The 22,940-nt window shown below is 33.0% G+C and overlaps 1 protein-coding gene across 2 annotated transcripts in view; it reads right to left on the minus strand.

The window, feature by feature from the left end:
• Window positions 1-2,052: 2,052 nt before the first annotated feature.
• The window catches only part of LOC116337456 (CCN family member 2), a 40,358-nt gene continuing 19,470 nt past the window's right edge, over window positions 2,053-22,940 (minus strand). For both annotated transcript variants that reach the window (XM_031762043.1, XM_031762051.1), the window contains exons 3-9: window positions 17,191-17,215; window positions 13,085-13,164; window positions 11,552-11,696; window positions 10,914-11,155; window positions 10,474-10,626; window positions 10,176-10,358; window positions 2,053-4,920 (exon numbers count right to left, since the gene is read on the minus strand). In XM_031762043.1, coding sequence (XP_031617903.1) covers window positions 4,846-4,920; window positions 10,176-10,358; window positions 10,474-10,626; window positions 10,914-11,155; window positions 11,552-11,696; window positions 13,085-13,164; window positions 17,191-17,215 — 903 coding nt within the window. In that variant the 3' untranslated portion in view covers window positions 2,053-4,845. The remainder of the gene's footprint in view (window positions 4,921-10,175; window positions 10,359-10,473; window positions 10,627-10,913; window positions 11,156-11,551; window positions 11,697-13,084; window positions 13,165-17,190; window positions 17,216-22,940) is intronic.

Here is a 22,940-nt window from a genome sequence, read left to right on the forward strand (position 1 = left end):
TTTCGTGTACGTACATTTTAACTCATAATTTTATATTTTCGTTTGAATCGTTTTTTTTCTGATTAGAGTTTAACACTGCACGTTCAGGACTTGATAATCGTTTTGCTTTCAAGTCTTTGTAAATTCCGGACAACATTGAATGTTTTGAGCACTTGTGAAGACAGCATCGGGTAGTAAACGGACGAAGACGAAATCAAGTGCAATATTGTACTTATAATCATGATTGTATGTAACTTTCGTAGGTATAGCCACAAATAAAAATAAAACGAATTCCTATCTGGAATCGAGTACGCGTACATAAATATAAGATCATATTTATTATGTAATGTTACCATCTTAACCAAGCCCGAACCAATTCGGAACTTGGTTGTGCTTAAAACCGTCTTAGATGAAAAACACAACGGGATGAAATTGCCGCGGGTCACATTTAAACGAACACGCTGCATGCCTACTTTACGCACGTTGTGTCTTTGTGTTACCGTTTCTATTTCGTTATTATTATATTTTGTGTTTGTCCTCCGTTACTATTTTCCATCATTCAATTCGCTGCTTTTGTAATATATTTGTCGTATGCCGTCTTCGCTCCCACATTTTCCTTCGCTCATAGAAGTTGATTCTCAAGAGAATACTCGCTATTCGACGTAAAAAAGCTTATAAGGAAATAAGAAATGAAGTGTGTGTGTCTTCATCAATGCTAAAATATACGTAAACATTTTTTATGGTTGTTTCATTTGTTAAAATGAGCGCATCACCCATCATCACATAAATGAAATGGGCTTCATCGAGATAGTGGATTCTACATTCGACTTTGTAGAAAAACATAGTGTCATCTCTAGGCGACATTAAGCACATGATGACACACGCATACACACATAGTAATTTGTCGCACGGAATAAATCTATTGACAGAGTTTTTCTTGAATTATCGCAGAAATTCCATTTTTTTAAATCCACATTTTTTCATACAAAATACACTGAGTGGCTCAAAAGACGAAATTAAGGTGAATCGACCAAATACGGTTAATTTCTAGGACAAAAATACCTCAATTATTGACAAAAAAATTAAATTTATCGAAATAATCATTTCAAAAATAGAGCGAACATTGTTTTTTCGGAAAATGTCCCTATATAATGCATATAATACCAGATAAAAGCGTACGTATTCGGCTTTATAACTACCAACTAACAATGTATGCTGCATATTATATTTAAAAATTGTGCTTTTTCATTCCAATAGCATATGAAATGAAATATACGCTATTTAGAAGGCATGTGTGGTCTTCATGGGGTGTCTTTTACCTTAATCTTTCTTATTCACTTCCACATACAGAGGGGATGAACCAAATACCAAAAGCAAAAATAGAAAACTCGTATAGAATAGACATGAATTAGGCATAATTGACACATATCTTGTGACGATAACAATTGTTACGAGATGAAATGACTTTGTATGTGGCTGGTTGTTTCTTTATTTAGACACGGTATTCATATTAAAGACCATAATGCCTGCCTGGCATTTGCTCTAAAACACAAATGCAAACACGTACATGCTCTAAAGGCTATATACGTATAATCCACCGACAAATGAGATTATCAGCCTTTACATGATAAATTATACGCTTTTTTTTCCTGAAACATTGCCAATTTACTCTCTGTTTTGTGCCGTACTTGTAAATTGTTATTCACCTTACTTACCATGGACCATTTTGACTTTCAGAATTGCACCGTTTACAATAAAAGTGACCTCTGTTAATAGCAAAATGCAAATATAAGGCAGTCACTTTTATTTTAAACGATACCATTATTGATATTTTTTTTTCTCGAAATATACCAAATTTTCGCTGTTAAAGCAATAAAAGCCGCGTTCAGCTTGAGTAGAAAACATTTTCGTGTACAATACAATTTACCTTTTATCACCACCCTAACACAACTTTAAGCACCTAAACTAATAAAAAAAGACACTGATCAAGCATTTTTTAAGGAGGCATTGGCATTTATTCCAAACCACTTCATTCGCAATAATCTTTATTCGTATTTTTGTAGTTTTTGTTCCTGTTATGCATTTTATAGTTATATATTTACAGTTTAAATAAACTTATAAACTAACATCTTGAATTTTTTAGCTTAAACATTTAATATCTAATCGCAAATGTATACTTAGTTTGTTATTTTTGTTCTCAATATTTGCATTATTTTTGCATATTTATCGTACCGTTGACTACAATGTTTATCAAAAGAAAAAAAAAACAAGTTTCTTTTCACTAAATGGACTCAAAATTTCAACATTTTTCGATGTATTTATTGTGACGAGTTAAATATCATACACATTACACAGTCACATGGTGATGAATGTGAGAACAAAGTTTTCGACGATCATAAAATGTTCTCGATAAAATATCAACATATTTGCAATGTGCTGAATTGGTGGCGATTCGGTGCAAATAGCACACAAGTGCTTATGATTATGAAGAAAGCGATCAAAATCATCGAAAGCGATGGGAATTGAGAAGATGATTTCAAGGTTTGTCTTTCTCTGGAAATGCCAAAGAAAAGGTCTGGGCAAAAATGCATCAATGTAAAAAACAAGTGATAGATATCGGTAAAGATCTATATGTGATACCGAAATAAGATATATAATGATAAAATCTCGAAAGATTCAATACAAAAGAAAATGGCACGCTTGCATATCTGCAGACATATCCATCTATCGCGTATGTGAAACGTGTGTTTCCGAAACACGTAGTATATCATGTTGCAACATTGATCCTTGCAAGGATCACATGGGCGTCGAATGATATTCAGTTAAGTTCTATTTCCCGTGTTTGTGTGTGTGTGTGTGTGTTTGTGTATGCATATGTCTGTTTTATGAGTTTTGGCAGCACACGTATTTTATTTTATCTTGTGGTGTGTGTAAAGTCGTTAAGTAGTACGGTGTGACTGAAGTTTAATTATATACACATGCAGGAATGATGCGTATTCACTCGTTTAAATGAATTGCGGTTTTAATTAATAACACATGCTGGCGTGTATGTTTCCTCAATTTCTTGCATCTGTAATGCACTTCAATGGCGCTCACTTTCGGTGGCACACAAATTGCGCACCGAATATAAATGAACGAACAGTGTGCGAAGAAGAGGATAGGGAGAGAGAGAAAGAGTATAAATGAATCAATGAATGGAATGTGCATTGACCGAACGGCCCGAACGTCTGTTTATTAATAATTTTATTGCGACAATTTGAAAACAGTAAAGCCAACTGACCACCGTGTGTGAGCGTGTGCGCAAACAACTGCAGTGTTTTAATCAACACCAATTCTATCTGAAGTGATTCGCAATGATATTTGTAAGTGATGAAAGCTATTTGCATTCATTTTCGGTGACTAATTGCTGCTTCATGATAAACTAAAATGGAAAATTCAATAAATATGCTGACGATGGGGTAATCTATTTAAAGTGGGTTTATTAAATTATTTAAATATTGTTAAACATTATTTATTGAATTGGTTTGAAAATTGATGAAATTCAAGCCGTGCATTTGGACCGTATATATTTGCTTGTTTAAAATGATGACATAACGATAAGTTACGAAATTTTTATGCTTTTGAAAAATTATTAAATAAACCTGATATTTTCGACAAAATGAATCGATGCATTGCAACGTTGCAACTAAATAAATAATGTGATGAAACACAAACATTTTTGCTTAGCTTAGCCACTATAGTGGTTGATGTTTATATATTTATGAAAAATTTATTTAAAAACAATTAGCAGATTAAAAAGACACACCTTTTAAAACCTATTACTAAAAAAATCTCTTCTCCAAATCAAAATGGGAATGAGTTGTTCTTTCTGTTTTTTTTTTCCCTTTTCAAATCTTCGACTATTTACACTTAGTATTAACGAAATGTTGTCAAACTTAGAAGTTTTTCTCACTTATTTTGTATGTATGGCATATTTGACATGCCAAAATTTGATCGAATATAATACATAGAGTATATACAATCAAATGTTCCTCTATAAAATATGTGAAACTTGCATAGATATGTATGTTGTGTCGCATTTAAATAGAATATAATTATATATGAAGTATGAAGACAGAAATTCTGTTACAGAATTATTGAAAAAAAAAGCTGGGAACGGAAATGAAATTGGTCATTTCAACGATACAGTTGTGCATGCCTTTATTTCGTTGCAAAAATGACTGAACATACCAACTGATGCAATTAAAATTATTTCTGCTCAAATCGAAACAAATGTCATTCTTAAACACACTTTGATTTGTGTTTTAGTCATATGTATATTTTGAATGGTGATAAGATAGATTCGTCTTTTATTCCTTTGTAATATGTGTGGTTGTGTCAATGCATTCACGAAAGAAAGAAAAAATAACGAAACTAGATTTTACGCATATTGATTTTTCTGTTTGACCTAAAATACCGGCACTTTTGTGACATTTTTGCCCTTTCATGGATAGACCAAATCTATATTTTGTTACTTGAATTAGCACAAAATTGCAGAAATTGTCATTTGAATTTTCTCTGCATGTGAATTTTACTTAACAAATTATTAAATCTAGCCCGTAAAAAGGAAAATATCAAAGTTTGATTCGAAGATAATTTAAGTTCGGAAAGCATGCTCAGGCCAAAGTAAAAGTTTTTTTTAATCGAATATGACCGTCCACCCTTATAGACAAATTACCATAAATCACTGAAGTTTCTGCAACACTCTACAAAGTGCAAAGCTTCTCAACTTTTTCGCCTTTTTCTAAGCACTTGAAACCTACACGATTTAAAGTTCGCTGTTGTTTTTCTACTCTTATGTCGTCCGTCTTTCGTTTTGTCTGAAGCTTATGTTCGATGAACACGGGTTAGTAGTTCCTTTATGTCCGAATTGGTGACGTTGTTTTCTTGGCACGATTCACCCTGAGGGAAGAGAAAGAGAATAGACAAAGAAAAAAAATGAAGAAATTAAAACAGCAATTAAATTTTTTTTATTTAAATAAACTTAAATTGGAAGTTTATACACCAATTAATTATCTTCAGAGAATAGCAGAGGGTGAATTTATCACGCTGAATGGCAGATATTTGCTAATTTCATGCGCTCTCAAAGCGGTAACATTTTCATTGAAACACAGATTTAACCCTCCTATGGACAGAATAAACGTACGTCTGTATGAAAAATCTATGAAATTAAGAAAATGATGTATTTTTGATGCTTCTGTACGCAGAAGGGTTAAATAAAATTGAACATGGAATCAGACACTATATTGAGATATTTTGGGCCAGCTGAGTCACCTCAGGCTGCTATCGCCAGGAGATGAAATGGAGTGAAAACAAGAGAAGTGATTGTTATGTTGTTTGTAAGAATGGAAGTGTTTTTTATAACTATAACAATCACTTCTATTGTTGTCGGTACATCAGTTGCCTAAGCTGATTCATCTGGCTGAAAATATCTCAATATAATACCTGCATGTAAAACATGTTTTTTTCTTTGAAAAAATATCCGATTAATCCACACTTCGTGTGGCAGCAAGCATCCGTCGATTCATGTGACACAAGCGGCATGGCTTCGATCACGTAAAAAATCGGAATATATCTGAGTTCAGCCACTGGCATTCTCTGATTATCTTAATGCAAGAGTGAAATATTTTTTTTATAATTGACAAGAAAATATTCTTGACTAAAGTCACGTCACATTGATTGTTTTGGCAGTTCATTTACGAATTGAAGTAATCTCATTCATAGGCTTGATAATTTGGTCTCGCTTTCATTGGAAATTTCGATGAGTTTTGTGCTTTAGTTAAATTGATTGACAAAAAACACTTGATTTAATAATAATATTCGCGTGATTCATGATATAATAAATGAAGTGGAAAATGGAAATGAAGGTTGGAAAGCCGCAATTAGAATGAATATTTAAAACATTTCGAATAGATTTAAAATATCGATTATATTCCCAAAAATGTACGAGACTTTTTGTTGAGAAATCTAAATTTTATTGTTGAAAATAATTAAATGTGAATGATATTATTGGTTACTCGATAAATGAGTTGATTTCGAAAATGAATATGAACAATATTTGAGCAAAGTATTTTATCAAATTATATGCACATGCACGAAAACCTAAAGCAGTAAAAATGCTGAACCAGATTAACAATACTTTGAAATATGAATATTAATTGTTCAAATAATTGTATATAAGACCAACAATTATCAATAAAGAGTTTAGTTCAGAATAACCACTGGTCGTTTTCTAACACTTTTCAAAAGGGTATCGATATTTCATTCACTGTTAATGTCTACAAATATGTAACTAGGGGGTAGAAATCAATTCTGAGAGAATGTTGATATCAAGTTGATAGCTGATACTTTGAGTTATGCATGACACAAAGTAACAAACCGAAACAATTTTAACGAATGTTGATAAGCAAAAGAGGTTGTCTCGATACCGACAACGTTTTTACTAAAGTTCCTTATCAAATCGATTCAAATCACAAAGAATTGCATAAATCGTGTCATCCCCTGTGTGTGGTAAATTTTAAACTTTTCCAAAAAAATAGCGTCCCCGATACCATGAAATTATTTATAATTAAAATGATTTTAAAGGGACTAAAAATAAACTAAACCATAGAATTACAAAACATCAAATATCATGACGTATTTTTATTGGTATATCGTAAACACATCACCATCCTCGACTGCCATCCCTTCAGCTTAGTTTCAAAAGTTCGGTTGTCATCTCTTCATTTACAAAACATGACGAAATTATAACGATTTTTTATTATCTTCTATCTTTCAACGTTGTTTTCGCATTCTCACCGAAAAATTGAATGAGAACAAGTAATTTAAATGGAAATTTTCAGCAAAGTTATGATTTCTAACCGACTTTACTCGGCGATGAAAGTGAATTTCAGGTATAAGCATGAGATTGAACTACTCTGTAGTACAGAGTCTGTACTTTGCAGCAAAATTCAAATTTTGTGGATATCGTCGTGAAAATGATATTTTTACAATGGCATGAACATGCTGGTCAAACATTATAACTTTTTCCAAAAAGACACTTTTTTTTCTTTCTATATTCAGTAAATAATTCAGCCGCGAGCGGAAAACTCAATTTCGCTTTCAATTTCTGAAATTAAAATAGACAAGAAAAGCTCAATTTGAAAAAATCGAAATGAATAATGCGGACACCAGAAAATGTCGCATATCGGTTGAGTTGAATACAGACGTACGTATTTTCTTTTTTTTTTAAAGAAAGAAGTTCATTATTTGAACAAAAAAAAAATTGCCTAGACACACTTCCACTTTGGCCATTATACTGCAGATTTTAATAATAATTATTATTGTCATTCGACAGTGAAATACACAGATTGTTTTAAGCATATTAGAACACCAACTCTGACACATTGAACAGAGATGTTCTGGGGAGCTTACATAATGAAGCGTAAGTATTTTAATGAAATTTCAAAATGGTGCGATGACAAAAAAAATGTAAACGATAAATAAGGCCAGTAAATAGCGTATATACAAAACGAGAACGAGAAAATGCAAAGAAGAATGAATGACTGTGCAAAAAGCCAAGTTTATATTGTACAAAAAGGTAATGTGATAAATAAGAGTGTCCAAGAAGTACACGTCAATGCCTGTTGAACGAGTACGCTTAACATCTTCTTTTTTTGTTGTTGTATTTATTTTTTTCATTTTCGTTGGTACTTTTTCGATTTTTGTATTTGATGCAAATTGTTTTGAAATAGATTCAAAGGAAAAGTCGACCCCCGTGGACGTTTTCGATGAAAATAAATGGTGAAACAAAAGAGTGCTCAGAGCAAGCGAACGAAGGAGTATTTTGAATAGAAAAGTGATCAGAGTGAACATATATATATATACGAAGCAAGGTAAATTGATGTCAAAGCTACGTAAACCACAAAACCAGCTTTTTTGTTGATAGACATGGATCAAGGCATTGAATGAACGCTTGGAGACTTACAAAAACGTCGAAAGACGAGCGAATAGAAAGGGAAAAGAATTTTTGTGCATAAAATATGTGAGTGTCGATTTTACTTTTTGACAGAAGTTTCAGCCGACACAAGATGGACACCTTTTTTTGCATAGTCACAAGTGTATAATTCATGTTTATGCCCTTTTTTGTTTTCTCTATTCACAGTTGCCGCATTTTTATATTCAACTGTGTACAGATGAAATACAATACAATCTGACACCCGGAGATGATTGTGTGCTATCAACGAAACGTTTAAGAGCCTTACAAGATCGTTCCAGTGATAGACAGCTTAAAAAAAGAAGAAGAGAGGAGCGAAACAAAGAGAAAGAGATTGAAAAATATTGTTGTTCACTTAAGTTTTCTTTAGGCAAACACATTAACTCTTCTCATATTTTATTTATTTGTCTTCTTTATTTTTATTTGTCAATTTTTTGCGTTTTCGTCCAATTCATTTTAATCGCTGACATTTTCATTTCTGAAATTGTTATAATTAGTCGGGTTCAGATGCGTTTGTATCAACACTTCTGTGAGAACGTCTCTTACGGGACATTTAAGCAAAATATTTAAGCAATCAGATTTAAATTGTTAGTGTCATAACAATGAAGGTTTATGTAAGCTTCTTATAGGACGTAGGTCTGGATGTGTGTGTGTGTAAGTGTGTCATTTAAAGAATGTAAGGAAATTTCGAATGAAATGGACGATTTAAAATCCAAATCTTATGTGCAATAAAACCTTCAAATCCATTATGTATATGTAAATAAAATGTGAATTCTTTGGGGACCAACTGGTTTCCGTTTAAAATCGAGTCTTTGATCGAGCGCAAGAGCTCAACGAACTGCAATATGGAAAGAAAAACCGAAAGGACCAAAACGAAATGAAAATTACGCTCAGAACGAAGAGAAATAATTCGAATAATGTTATGACACTGAAGTCGGAGAGTGAGAGTTTTATGTTGCACACACAGTCGAGAGCTCTTTTGATATAATAATTAATTCGATGATTTTGAAGATATACACACACTCTCGTACGTCTACATGCACATCACTCTCGTTGATTCATTCGCATTTTATAGATCGACATGGTTTTGTATTTGAATCGGTCGCTAAATTTCCAACGATTTATGTGCATTGAAGAATATATTTCGTATTTGATCTGTTTTCGTTATGCTCAATGATTATCATAAAACAGAAAATAATGAGTCTCAGCAGACCATTTAATGGAAACGGTATCGACTTGTTATTTTTTATTGAAATCGTTTATTTGTTCTGTGCATGTTTCAGGTGCCATGATACACGTTTGATGTACACAGCACTTTATACATCTTTTTATACACCAACATGGAAGTACAGTGGCATACACATTGTACGAGTCTATTCATTATTGCTTGCCTAAAATAAGGAATGAATTTAGTTCGGATGTAAAGGACAATTTTCATAATTTCAAGGAAACATTGATTTCATCGCTGCTAAACACATATATTTAATACCAGTAATGTACAAGTTCAGATTATGAGAGGAGGAGGGGTTGGTAAGACCTCCTCCCTCTCCACACATCACTGTTTAATACAATGCATTTTTAATGTTGACTTTTTTTTCTGAAGTTTCTTATACCCAAATTGTTATCTTCATGTAATCCTTAGATGCTGTTCATAAGTTAAACAAGTTCATTTCTCGTTTCTCCGAAATGAAAGTGAACGAGATCGAATAAGAAATCTTTAAAATAGCAATATTGTTCGGTAAGCATATCAAAGTGTAGAATGAATCTCCTTGAAATACTTTCTTCCATTCTCATTTTTACAAGATTACTTCTAGCATATTGGTGCACTGCTTTTATTTATAAAACCAACACTTTCACAATAACTCATCGTTACTTATTCTGTTTTTTAATTTCTTTTTTTTAATATTCAACAGATTGTCGATGGAAATAAATCGATATTTATTTAGATTGACATCGAGTAATAAAATGAACAGCTTTGATTTATAACCGTGTATCAATTATTGTTCGGCTATATTTATTTTTGTTAATAGATTATATCAAAATGTGAATACAAGAATTATAAATTGAATTTTGGTGGCAGTTTATTCGAAATATGTAAATTGTAAACATTTAAGCATCCATTGCAATAATGTTTAGTAGTAGATTTTAACAATTCACATAAAGATAAGTCATGTATTCTTACTTGTAAGCTGCAATCACACTTCAGCACCCATTGTACGGCAATGAATCGATTTTCAATTTGTATTTGTCGTGATTGTAAGAGCTCCTGATCAATAGGATCGATAGAGTTGTGGTCCCACAAATCGTACTTCGTTTCAATAAAATTGAATGGATCTCCTGTTGAAAGCGGACACAACATTTCCACCTTCAAAAACCGAGAGAGAGAAAGATAAATAAGGCAATCGAATAATTATAAAATAGCAGAGCTAATCCAAGAGCAACAATATGTTAATATAATAAAACTGACAGCTCAAACTTACTTGTATGGTAGTAGACACCAAAGGCACACAGCATTTATTATTGTTTTGGCAATGACCGCAAATTTTTGGTCGATATAATTTCCGTGATACACACGGCCCAAGCCGGAGTCTGGATGGTCCAATACGCTGCATATTCCGACATTCGTGTCCTTTCTGTTTTATATACACACACATGTGTATGTATTCGCGTACGTTCGGTTACGGTACGTGATTATAGAATGCCATCCGAAAAATAAACATAGTAAAAATCAATAAAATGCTATATAAAATCGGTGCGATGAGTGTATAATGTATATTTTTTCTTCTTCTGTTTATTCTATTAAGTTTTCTCTCTCTCATTTTGATGTTATTTTTTTTTTTTGTTGTATGTTGTGATTTAAATTTTTTGTACGTGACAAAAACGAGATTAAAAAGAAATGTGTATCATGGCACAAACTTACCCGAACACGATGTTTATGTGGTATAATAGCATTATAATTCATGTGATCGATATTCTCAAAGTCATTTTTAATAAATGTACTGTTCATGTTATTTTGACAACGTCGATTCTGGCATAAACGAATCGGACTGAGCTTTTTACAACCAACTGCTGTTGCAACATTTCGTGTCGAAACACCAATTCCACATGATTCCGAGCATGATGTCCATGGGCTAGCCGAAACATTCTGACATGTTGCATTCACTAAACATGTAAATACATCCGAGAAAGACAGACCGACAGATAGAAAAATGAAACAAACAACAACAAAAAAGAGAGAAACGTTAAAAAAGTGTACGATAGAATGCATATATACAAAAATGACGCATTGCTTAGCAAGGGAAAGGCAGAAAAAAACGAATTAAAGAACAATCGCAATCAAAACGAGGGAAAAAAACAATATGTATTCATTAGAAAACATACATGCAATACAATCATTTTCTGCCGTGAGAAACATTCAGATAATTGTAGAGCGTGTGTTTACATTGTGAAACCAAACAAACAACCAAACAAAAAAAAAACGAAAAGAAAGGGAATGAACTGAAAATGGTGATCCAAACATATGTGTAAACTCTATATTTATTTTAAGTGGTACTTTACCGTCTGCAGATGGTGTTTCACACAACCACACTTTACAACAATGACCCGGCACATCAACTAAACGAGGTGAATGGCAAACTGCTGTGTCTTCGGGTGGTGGTAGATTCTCTTTCGGACACAACGATGAGCATGCATGACGTCCATTCTTCAGAGCATTACAATTGCGATGACGAAGACGAAATGGTGCCGTAAAAAAGAAGAAGAAAAATATTATGAAGAAATCAGAAAAGTAACAGCGTTGACAAAAGGACACTCTACGGAAAATAAATATTATTCAACTCATTTTTCTTGCTTTGTGAATGAATATCGTTTTCCTTTTAGTTGGAGTAATCCTCTGTGAATATTTATTAATTTATCAAATGCACAAATGAATGGAAAAAAATCTTCTCAATTACAATTAAATGCATACATCCGCAAGAGAGGGTTATTTTAATTTCAATGCATTGAACCATTTAGAAAATAGATTTTTGAAGTTTTTTCTACTACAATTACCCTCTGGCCATAATACTAATTTTGAATATTATTTTTAATACTAATTACTAATTTCAAAAAGAAATATCAAGCGAACGCGCCTATTTTTTTTATGTTCGTATAATTAAACAAATGGAATGTCAGTTTTTAAAGCTACTTTGACGTGAAAAGAAGAAAGAGCTGATGGTGTTTTTCTCTTTGCCACAAAGGCTTTCTGCTTTGAACTGTTTTTGTCTACTTTATTAGTTTTGATAATTTGAAAAGTGCGCGATTATTATCTTATAGCTGTACTGGGAATCGCTAAAGCTAGATAATGACGATATAATACAAAAAAGAGAATGTACACCATTGACGATGTTGTTCAGTTCATTATTCTTTGAAATTATTTTTTTCTCATTTGCATCCAATTAGTGCAATTAAATGGAAGAATGTCTAAACGAAATGGGCGAATCGTATTGCGTTCGCCAATTACAGTAAAAGAAAACTGGGGAAGGCGTTGTTTATCGTATCGACTGGCTATTTTGAAATTGATTATTTTCCCCGATGATGCTTTTAAAAAAAGCGATTTTTTTTTTGAATTGGATGCCGATAGCAATCCTCGATTCCACGTAAAGTGAACAAGTTTCGATGTCGGCCTTCTTTCATTTGGACATATATCATTTTATCATGTTCTGTCTGGCGAATTGTAGAAAACGTTTTGAAATGTACTTTCTAGGGGATAGACACGAATTATCTAATTCAAAATATGAAGCAAAAGATTCAACATGATTTTCCAGTTGAAATGAAATGAATCACGTGTAAATTCACGATATGATTTTTCATTTCGTATCTATCTACTAGGATGCCTCCTTTTTTGGTTTCAACTCATGAATTTACACTAAGCCAAAACTCCGCTTTTTCTTGGTCCTTTTTTCTGCATTTTTGTGAACCAGCATTTAATTTCGGAAAAATTAAAAACTCATAAAGAGCATTGAATCATCTCCATCTCTTCATTCAAACTGATTAGTTTTTTTTCTGTAAAAAAATTACACATCATTTCATAACTAAAATTCAACAACTTACCTCACATATGCATTGCGTTTTGCAATCAATTTTAAAGGTTTCTCCATGCAGATATGTTGCGTTTCCCACAATACAATTTGCTGCGAAATGAAATACAGAACGAAAGAGAATAAGAGTAAAATATGAAATGAAATGAACGCATTAATTTCTATTAAGAGTTTTCGACTCATCTGGATAACGATAGTCATACGACAGCCCAGAAGTTGCTATACACATTTTCTTGGAATAAATAAACTTATTAAAAGGGAAACACGAAAAGTGCAAAAATCTGTTACAATTTCCTGCTACTTTCAAATATCAAATGTTTCCGACTGAAATTGATTCTAAAATAAATCAAAAACCAAACCAAAAAAAATGCCAACCATACCTTAAACTTTCATTGCAGTGTCAAAATACTAATATTTTCTTTAATTGACACCACAGGCGCACGTGTGGTTAGAAAATCCAATTACATATTCCAGCAAAAAAAAAACTACCGAGTGCCGAGTATTGTATTCGAAGCGATTTCAAGCGGTGAGTTGAGTGTAAAATGCATTGTAATACACAATGCACTGTTATGCAAATGAATAAATTATCATGTAGGTATATAAATTTATGAAACATTAAATTTATGCTACAACTTCATGTGCATTTCGGATATCGTCGTATTCAATGCGACGCTTTTCAATTTACGCTTCACTATGCGGAACTCGGTACAGATTTAAATTTATAATAGTTGAAATACACAATCAAATGTGTCCGAAAAGGGATTGGCCGTAAGGTCAAGTGAATAAGCTAAGACAATTCAAACAAAATGATCTTTGTTAAAATATTCTCTTTATCTATTGTGCGTATGTTTGGTAAATTTGGTGATTCTATGGCACTTTGATGTTATGTCGGAAGTCAATTAATAATCTGTCATAAGAATGAAATACATTATCATTATTAAACGGAATTTTGTGTTTACTTCCCTTGTAAAAATGGAATGGCTAATTGATAAAAAAAATCGAAGCACTTTTAATGTTTCTTATGCGTTCGCTATGCCTAATTATGATTATTCCGTTTAATAACTTGACTAATTTAGATTGCATTTTGAGAGAGAAAAAAAATGACTCTTACGAAAATACATGACATTTTATGAAAAACTAATCAACTTGACCTTTGGCTAGCTATGATTCAGTTAGTCTCTGAATACAAAATAGTCAACTATAACAACTGGTTTATTATTTTGCACAAGGTTTGTTGAGTCGTTCATTAGCACTGTCATGCGCATGATTCATGACTGCCGAAAAGCCCAATTATGGCTAATGCGATGAAATTTTAAGACATTCTGTCCGAGTCGGGGACCATAGGCTCGTGTTGGTTTCATAATGCAATTCATCTGAAATGAATCATAGCAATTTTCATGAACATTTCGAATATTCACATGCCTTCATTCGTTGCAATACATTTGCCACATTGCACAATTTGTTTTTGGTATGGTTTCTTTCAGTGTCGGTTGGTCCGGTTTATAAAATATGCCATTTCTTCGGATATTCTATTCTCTCCCTTATATGCTTGTTGATAAATTTTAGCATTTTGCCGTCTATCTTGTCGTAAGAAAAAAAAACAAACCGAATTTACATTGCAGAGCTGTTCACCAAAACTCCGCTAAACGTGCTTACCAGGTTGGAATCCTCATCTCGCTTAGCGCACATTTTAGCATTCACTGTAAATACTATGAGTTTATGTATCTATCCATATAAAGCCGTTCTTCTCTCTCTCTCTCGTTCAGCTCATTTAATATGTAAACACATAAATTTGCGCCAAAAATGTGATTTCTTTCTTTTTTCTCTTTCGAATGAACATTACAGTGGTTATTACGTGATGATAAATCGGTACTTGTCCAATGCTCTCCATGAAGTTGTAGATGCAGACAAAAGAGCCAACTTTTAGCTGAGCTACAACTACCCGAAAATGCCAGGGCCAAATTTTAGTGCATTATTATATTACTTTTGGGGTTTTTTCGATGTGATTTACCAAATGTAAAACCATCTCCGGAAAACGTTATTCCAACAATGGAAGTGATTTTTCACTAGATCAACCATTGCAACGGCATTTTCTTCGTCGTATAAGATACATATATGGGAAAAATCGTACAAATTGTGCTCCGTTGTGCTCAGACAGACAAAACCCGGAAACCAAAGTCTCAAAAGTTTTCGATTCAACCATATTAATTGTGCATGGAATTCGCAGTGGCTTCTTTGCTTCGATGGTTGATGATTTTACAACACCACCATCACCACGAAAAGTTTCAAAGTATTCGAAAATGTGTGTGTGTTGGTGTAACCTAAACGAAAAATGACATTTCAGCAATTGCAAATATCTTTTTAGTTTGCAAGTGGAAGGAATGCAACAATTCGGGGTTTGGTACAACAAAATTGGTTGAGCAAAAATGCAAATGTATGTCACCAGTTTTACATAAAATTCGACTTGATTCAGTCGAACGACATAAAAGAATGATCCACATTTGGTTTGATATCGACTGAAATTTGCCGAAAAGTTATATCAGGGCGTTTAAACATAGATACGATTATCTCAAAATGATGGACTATTTTTGTCCAAAGCTGATGAAGAAAAGAAGATTGTATACAGATAGAAGATTATTTGTTCCGAACTATTAAATGACAAAACAAACAAGTATTTTCCTTGATTTTTGCGAAAACAATTGTTAAATTGAAAGACTGAATTCGCAATTTCCATCAAATTGACGATTTTCAGTTGTATTTGTTCAATTTGCATTAGCAGCTCGATTCATTCGAACGATGTTCGACTGTTGTTGTTTGTTTCAAATGCTTTCGTTGGGTTTGTATTTATTTTTGACAAAACAAAACACAGTTGGTAACATAGTCAAAATACAATTTGTGTATGTAAACAACAAAACGAATCCATTAAAAATGGCAACAAGATTCATCAGACGAAACAAACAAAGCATCAATAGTAGATTTTAAAAAAAGCATGTTTGTTCATTTTATTTGTTCAAATTCAATTTGTCTTCGTCGAACTTGACTATATCCGATAAAGAATTTTGTTGTTTTGCTTTATTTGGTCGCGTTCTAATCAAACAAATGTTATACACACTTAACAACAAAGGTTTCTATTGAGCTCTTGTTTCGTTTGTATTGCAGTGTTTATCATATGACCAAGTGACTAAAATGACTGTCCAAATGGTTTTGCTGTAAAAAAAATTGTTTTATTGAATTTACTTTGGTTTCAAATGACACTGGCAGCTGGTAGTATAAATGAGGTGGTGGAAAATTGGAATAAACGGAAGAGAATGAACGTGAAACATCTACTGGCCGCATATTAAAACATTGAAAGGTTTTATTGAAGTGTAACTCCTTTAATTTCAGTGAAAATCTTGTGAAAGCTTCCACTAAGAAAAGAAAAATATTGAAGAAGAATAGATATGGAAGATAATGAATAAAATTACTAGACGTATCATTATTTCATTGAATGTGCTTAACATAATAGAAGCCTCACAATGATTCTCGGGCATTCAACTAAAACCATCTCACTAAAATCTATTCAATGGATGTGAATTTAGTCGGTTTTATCGATCGAAAGAGATTATGAATGCAGGACAGGCTTTTAAAATTCAAACAAAAACTAGAAATCAAGTGAATGAATCTACGAGCTACATTCGTTTTTTTATTCCTCGTCAACTTTTACTAACTGAATGCGACCAAAATATATTAGAGTAAAAGTGGTGTTTTCCTGATTGGGATTATTCGAAATTAAATTACGCGATTCTCTTTGTGATTTTTCTCACGTTTTTCATGTGGTCTCTCTCTCTCTTTATTTTCAGCAAATACCAAGCAGTGAGGAATGAAAATGCGGCAGTTGAATAACGATTCGATTTGCAGGAAGGCGTTACAAGTTTCTGCTTTGTGTGTATTTTTGTAAAAATGCATTGTTCTTTGTGTTATGTGTGCTAAAAAGCGCAGCTATTTACATTCAAACTTTTCAATTGGAATATATCCAGTAATTTACATAAAAACAATTGATTTGTGACAACGTTATACTTTGTTCCGATATGTGCTGACAATTGGAATATCCGTTGCAAAAAAAAACTGAAGTTTACTTACCAAATGTTATGTTTGGAATTGTTTCCTGAAATAAAAAGCCCAGAAACAAACCAATTAAAAGGAAATTCAATGGATTAAATGTTTAAATTCATGAATAAAAAATGAAATAAAATTTAAAAACGAAAACCAAACAACACAAATCAAATGAACAAACATATTAACAATAACTGAACTGTTTTGGCTTTATTTATTTTATGCAGTTCGAGTATGGATCGCGTCCAGAAATAACTGCATTAAATGCTGAATTGAATAACTGGTGTTTCGGATTTTATAATACAAACCACTTCATTCATATGGCATTTAATTCGTGACATAGAAAAATTTGATTTGAACCGATTTGAAATATTTCACAAAAAAAGTTTTTTCATATTTTTAAAATATGAAGAAACAAAAAATGATGGATTAAATTAATAATATCAATGCAAATGTAGAATTTCATATATTTATTCGATTGGTCTTTTCCATATTGCAAAGTTCGGAAGTCACGAACACAATAAAAAAAAAATGACGATGACGAACGAACTATTTGTGTCCAGCCTTAATAGTCAGTTGAGTACAAAAATGTAGATAAAACAATGAAGGGGCAAAACGCATGACCTTTCCACAATACCATTGGAATAAATATGTCTGGCGTACGTATATAAATGTTTCAAAAACATTATAATTAGTATTTTTTTATTCATTTGTATAATTTCGATCATAACATACATTTATTTCAAAGAAATTCTTTGCAAGCGAATAAAATTAAGTTTAGTGAATTAATGGAATATTGTCTTTTACACTATTTATTTCATTTCCATGAAAATCCAATATGTCCAGGACTATATTTTATTATGTGTACACAATACATACACATATATTTGGTATGAATGCGTAATTTTGTCTCTCTGTACATGTGTTTGTTGAGCGAATCAAGAAAAAAGCCCATAATACAATAAAGCTTGATCCGAAACTGTTTATTTTGCCCTCTCGAACGATACTAATAATTATCGATAAGTCTGCAACACGCAAATTGAAAATCAATGGGACACACAAGGTAAACACTGTCCAACCATTGTATAGGTTAACAATTGTATTGCAATTAAATATATATCGACGCACAGTTGGACGTTGGACGATGAGAAAAAAAACCATGGCTGCTCTAAAGAGCAAACGAGAAAATAAAATCAATACAGATAGAATAGAACATAAAGTGCCTAAAGTTAAATGGATTAATGTGAATAAAGTAGTAAATATTTGTGAATTATAGTAGACCGTGAAGAAAAACACCAAAAATCATGGTAATTCAATTCGTGTTATAAATGTGGCAAAGTCATAAACTAGGGGCTGCTATGTTCAAATTAGTACTGTAAATAGTGCAACGCGGAAATAAATCTATACTTGGTGTGTAAGCTTTAAAGTATCTCCTATTAATTGAGATCCGCCAGAGATTAACGTCGTGTATATGATAAAAAAATACGTGAATAGTGTGTATAAAATTGTATGATCGAATACATAATAATAACCATAGCCCCTAGGTCATTATAATAGCCCCTAGGTCATAAAATACCCAACCAATATTTCAATAACGCATCTTGTGAGGATTGTGACTACTATACACTTGTGAAGCACCATGGGAAACCATTCAACCATTAGAATACATAGACAACTATTTAAAGAACTTTCAACAATATTGTTTGTACAAAAGATGCGCTTGAAAATAAAATAGTTTAATGTGAATGGTGTTTTTTTAATGCACCAATATTTGACGTAATCGCTATACTATGAAGTATGTGCATGAAATAGAAATGGAAAATCGAAGTGGAATACAGAAATTACATCCTGAATCTCTTGAATGTACGCAATGAATGTTGGCAATTACGTGATCAGGAAAGATTAAACCAACAATTTCACTTTGAATGATTGTAATGATACACAGTTAGTTCTTGATAAATTGAAGAAACGCAAATAATTCGTTGAACGAAGTCATTGCTTTCGAACATACAATGAGTGGCAAAACCACAGTATAGAATTGAATTGAGCGCATTTTCATTCTGTGCACGCAAAAACAAAATTAGAGAAATATCAAAAGATTGCCGAAAAATTGTTTTGGTTTGGTTTGGTCTGTAGTGTGTAAAAGAGCTGGCAAGTACAGTTTTTCCGAAAGCTCTACCTCAAAATTTCATGTTCTCTCTCTCTCTTTCTTGCATTCAACAATATCGCATGCAGACAATAAGGTAATGCCAAGGTAGAATTCAAATTTATACAATTGAATTTTCTATTTACCAGACGTATGATTATACTTGATAAATGGCTGCTGCTGGAACTAGCAGCTAATTGGACGGTATACACATATTGATATAATCACTATACTAATATTATAAACTCGAGAAGTGATTGTAACAATGGAAGTGTTGCTATACGCAATAAATGCATACCGCAGACACATCCACGAAGCCTCTATTTCCAGCCGCTAACTGTCAGCAGTGGCTATTTACCCAGCATAATCATAAGTCTGCTATTTACCCATTGTCTGTTACTCGGAAATGAAAATCCAAAATAAACGAAAAAAGACAAAAAACTATTCGACCGAAAACAAAGCACATAAGCAACAAAATAGGAATAAAACATCTCCCTATTGGTCGTTTCAGAATGCTGGTAGCCATCGCTCAAGCTAGCGCTCAAGTATTTACCATTTGAAAAATATATTTTATTAATTGTGTCAAGATTTGTTGAATATACAAATGCTGATGGTGGTAAAGTCGAATAGTTAGCGTAAGTGCCAAGTTTGATTTACTCATTTTTTTTTGTATACAAGAGACCTTTTTTTATGAACACACAATGCTTTCGAAGTGAATCACATATATTATGAGGAAAATGCACTGAGCACATGAAATATGTAGTATGCATTTAAAGTACTCTCATTCAAATTAATATTCTTTAACGAGTCTCATCAATACAAAGTTTTAAATTCGATTTTCACCACATCTCTTCAACCATTGAACGAATAAGCAAAGAAAAGAAGAATGCAGACAACATTACCGCAACTAGTAAAGGTATAAGAGTGTAAAGAAGCACTCTCAATAGAATAATAACAAGAAAAGTTTTACACTGCAATTGTGTACCCGTTTCTCCCTTCATCGTTTTTTTTTTTTATATCAACGTCGTTACCGACCTCATCAATAGCTTTTGGAAATATAATATGGGTGCATTCAATGGAAGAAAAAAATTGGCAAAGAATGGGAGATAGACCCTTGTAGAGAAAGACCAACATAACTAAACTCAACTTAGATTTGAGTATTTAGAATAAGATTCGAAAAAAAATGTGTATTGAATTCCAAACCGTTTGGTTAAGACTAACAAAATCGTACCAATACGAGGGTTGCTCCATAATTTTTTTTAAAAACATATATAACACAGTTGTTTTTTGTCGAAAATGGTTTTATTGTTTTTCAAAATATTCCCCGAGATGATCGATACACTTTTGCATTCGATGAAACCATTTGTCATAGCATTCGTGCCACTCCGAAACTGATATCTCCAAAACGTGTGTTTTGAACGCTTCAACTGCTTCTTCTGGTGTCGAAAATCGTTGACCACGTAGTTTTTTCTTCACGCTTGGGAACAAAAAAAAGTCATTGGGTGCCAGGTCAGGACTGTACGGTGGATGACCCATCAGTTCGATGTTTTGACCGGTCAAAAATCGAGTAGTTTGAAAAGATGTGTGAGAGCTCGCATTATCGTGATGAAGAATTATTTTGCGACGGTGGTTGTTTTTTCTTATTTCACCAAACACTTCGGGCAAACAAATGGTGGTATACCAATCAGAATTGACGGTCTTACGATCCTCTAGTGGAACGGTTGCCACATGACCACTTCTCCCGAAAAAACAGGCGACCATTCGCTTCAAAGTGCTTCTTGCTCGAACAACTTTCGTTGGGTTATCTTCATTTTGGAAGACCCATACAGTCGACTGCTGTTTCGTTTCGGGCTCATAGGCATATATCCACGATTCGTCACCAGTGACGATTTTATTAACGTCTTTTGAAGCACCACGATTGAATTTCTTGAGCATTTCTTTACACCAACTCACACGAGCCATTTTTTGTTCATCGGTCAATTTATGTGGGATCCAACGAGAGCAAATATGTACGGCTAAATGTTCGTGCAAAATTGTATGTATGCTGTGGGATGAAATGCCCAAAGATGCCTCAATCTCACGGTAGGTCACATGACGATCTTCCATAATCAGTTTTCTGACAGCATCGATGTTTTGTGGCACAACAGCCGATTTTGGACGACCTGTATGAAACTCGTCTTTGAGCGAACTACGACCGCAACGGAATTCTCGGTACCAGTTATAAATTGTCTGAAGGGTTGGTGCTTCATTGCCAAAGGCCAAATGAAGTCGATCGAAACACTGTTGTTGAGATAATTTACTTCGAAAATCGTAGTAAATCATTTTACGAAAATCTTCACGTGTAAAATTCATTTTTTTGTTGAGTCGCAGTTTACCAGTCACTGTAAACAATACAAATAGCGTTCGTACGACAAAAGGTTCAGGGCACGAATACATACCAAAACATCAAACTTTACGAATATGACAATGGTTTACATCGGGCAACACTATAAGTACCATTTTAAAAAAAATTATGGAGCAACCTACGTAAAACGAGTAAATGTCCCAAAACTTGCAACAATGATAACATTAAAACAGAGAGGAATAGAAAAAGAATTAATATGTCTCCAAAAAGTAGTTGAAAGTGTGACCGTGCATACTGGGGTGCGCCAAATTGTAACTTCCTCATATCATATGAGTCATATGTATACGATATACAAATGCATACAAATTGTAAACCGCTGGAAACGTTTGGCACACCCCAATGCATACACCGTAAATTCCTTCACAAGAGCGCTCCACCTCGCTTATATTGCTCTGACAAACAGTCTCTGCCCTTCACCGTTGTAATTTAAACATTATATTTTGCAACAATCGCATTGAAAGGCATGAAAGTCTTCACATATGTGTACAATCATAAACAAACACAGCAAGCTCTTGTGACAATACGCACACTATTTGTTTATGCAAGGAAGTTCAACAGAAATGCGAATTGATTGCATAAGTGTGTGTATGTGTGTGTCTGAAGAAAAGAGAATTACAAATATCCAAACAATTGTAATGAAAAATTATTCTCTTTCTTTCAATGGCGCATTGAAAAACTATGGAAATTAGATTTTGTAGTGTCTCATTTTGCTATTGTTGCATTCTTTTTTCTTCTGTTCGAATCAATGGGAATGTTTTCTTTCCAAAGGGAAAGCCAAATAATTTCACTTTTCAAATGTCGGGCGTCATAGCGAGTTGCTGCTATTTACAAAACTGTCATTGTTTGAAAGTAGAAAAAAATTACACTTTTTTATTCAAATGGCTCATGTACGTGTGCACAACATAGCGTTCAATTGTCGTTTGATTTGGCAAATGTGTCTCCGTGGGGTTGTTCACGAAATTCTACTACAGCTAGTTTTTGCCAGTATTTTTCTTTCTTTTTGCTCTCAATAGTACAATTTATACAGCCATTGGTGTGAAGTTGACTTTGTTTGTTATAGTACTTCCATTTATGTGCTAGTTTTTTTTACTACTTTTTTTGTTGTCCAGTATTCAGCCCCCAGTGTGACTCTGGACTCTAATTATAAAACTATTAACGCTTTTGTATTTTCATTATTTATTAGAAATCAATTACGGAAATCAGTTTGCAAATCATGTGTTTTTAGTG

This window comes from Contarinia nasturtii, unplaced genomic scaffold, assembly GCF_009176525.2.
Source record: "Contarinia nasturtii isolate CC-2019 unplaced genomic scaffold, AAFC_CNas_1.1 Cnas_scaffold_78, whole genome shotgun sequence".
NCBI lineage: Eukaryota > Metazoa > Arthropoda > Insecta > Diptera > Cecidomyiidae > Contarinia > Contarinia nasturtii.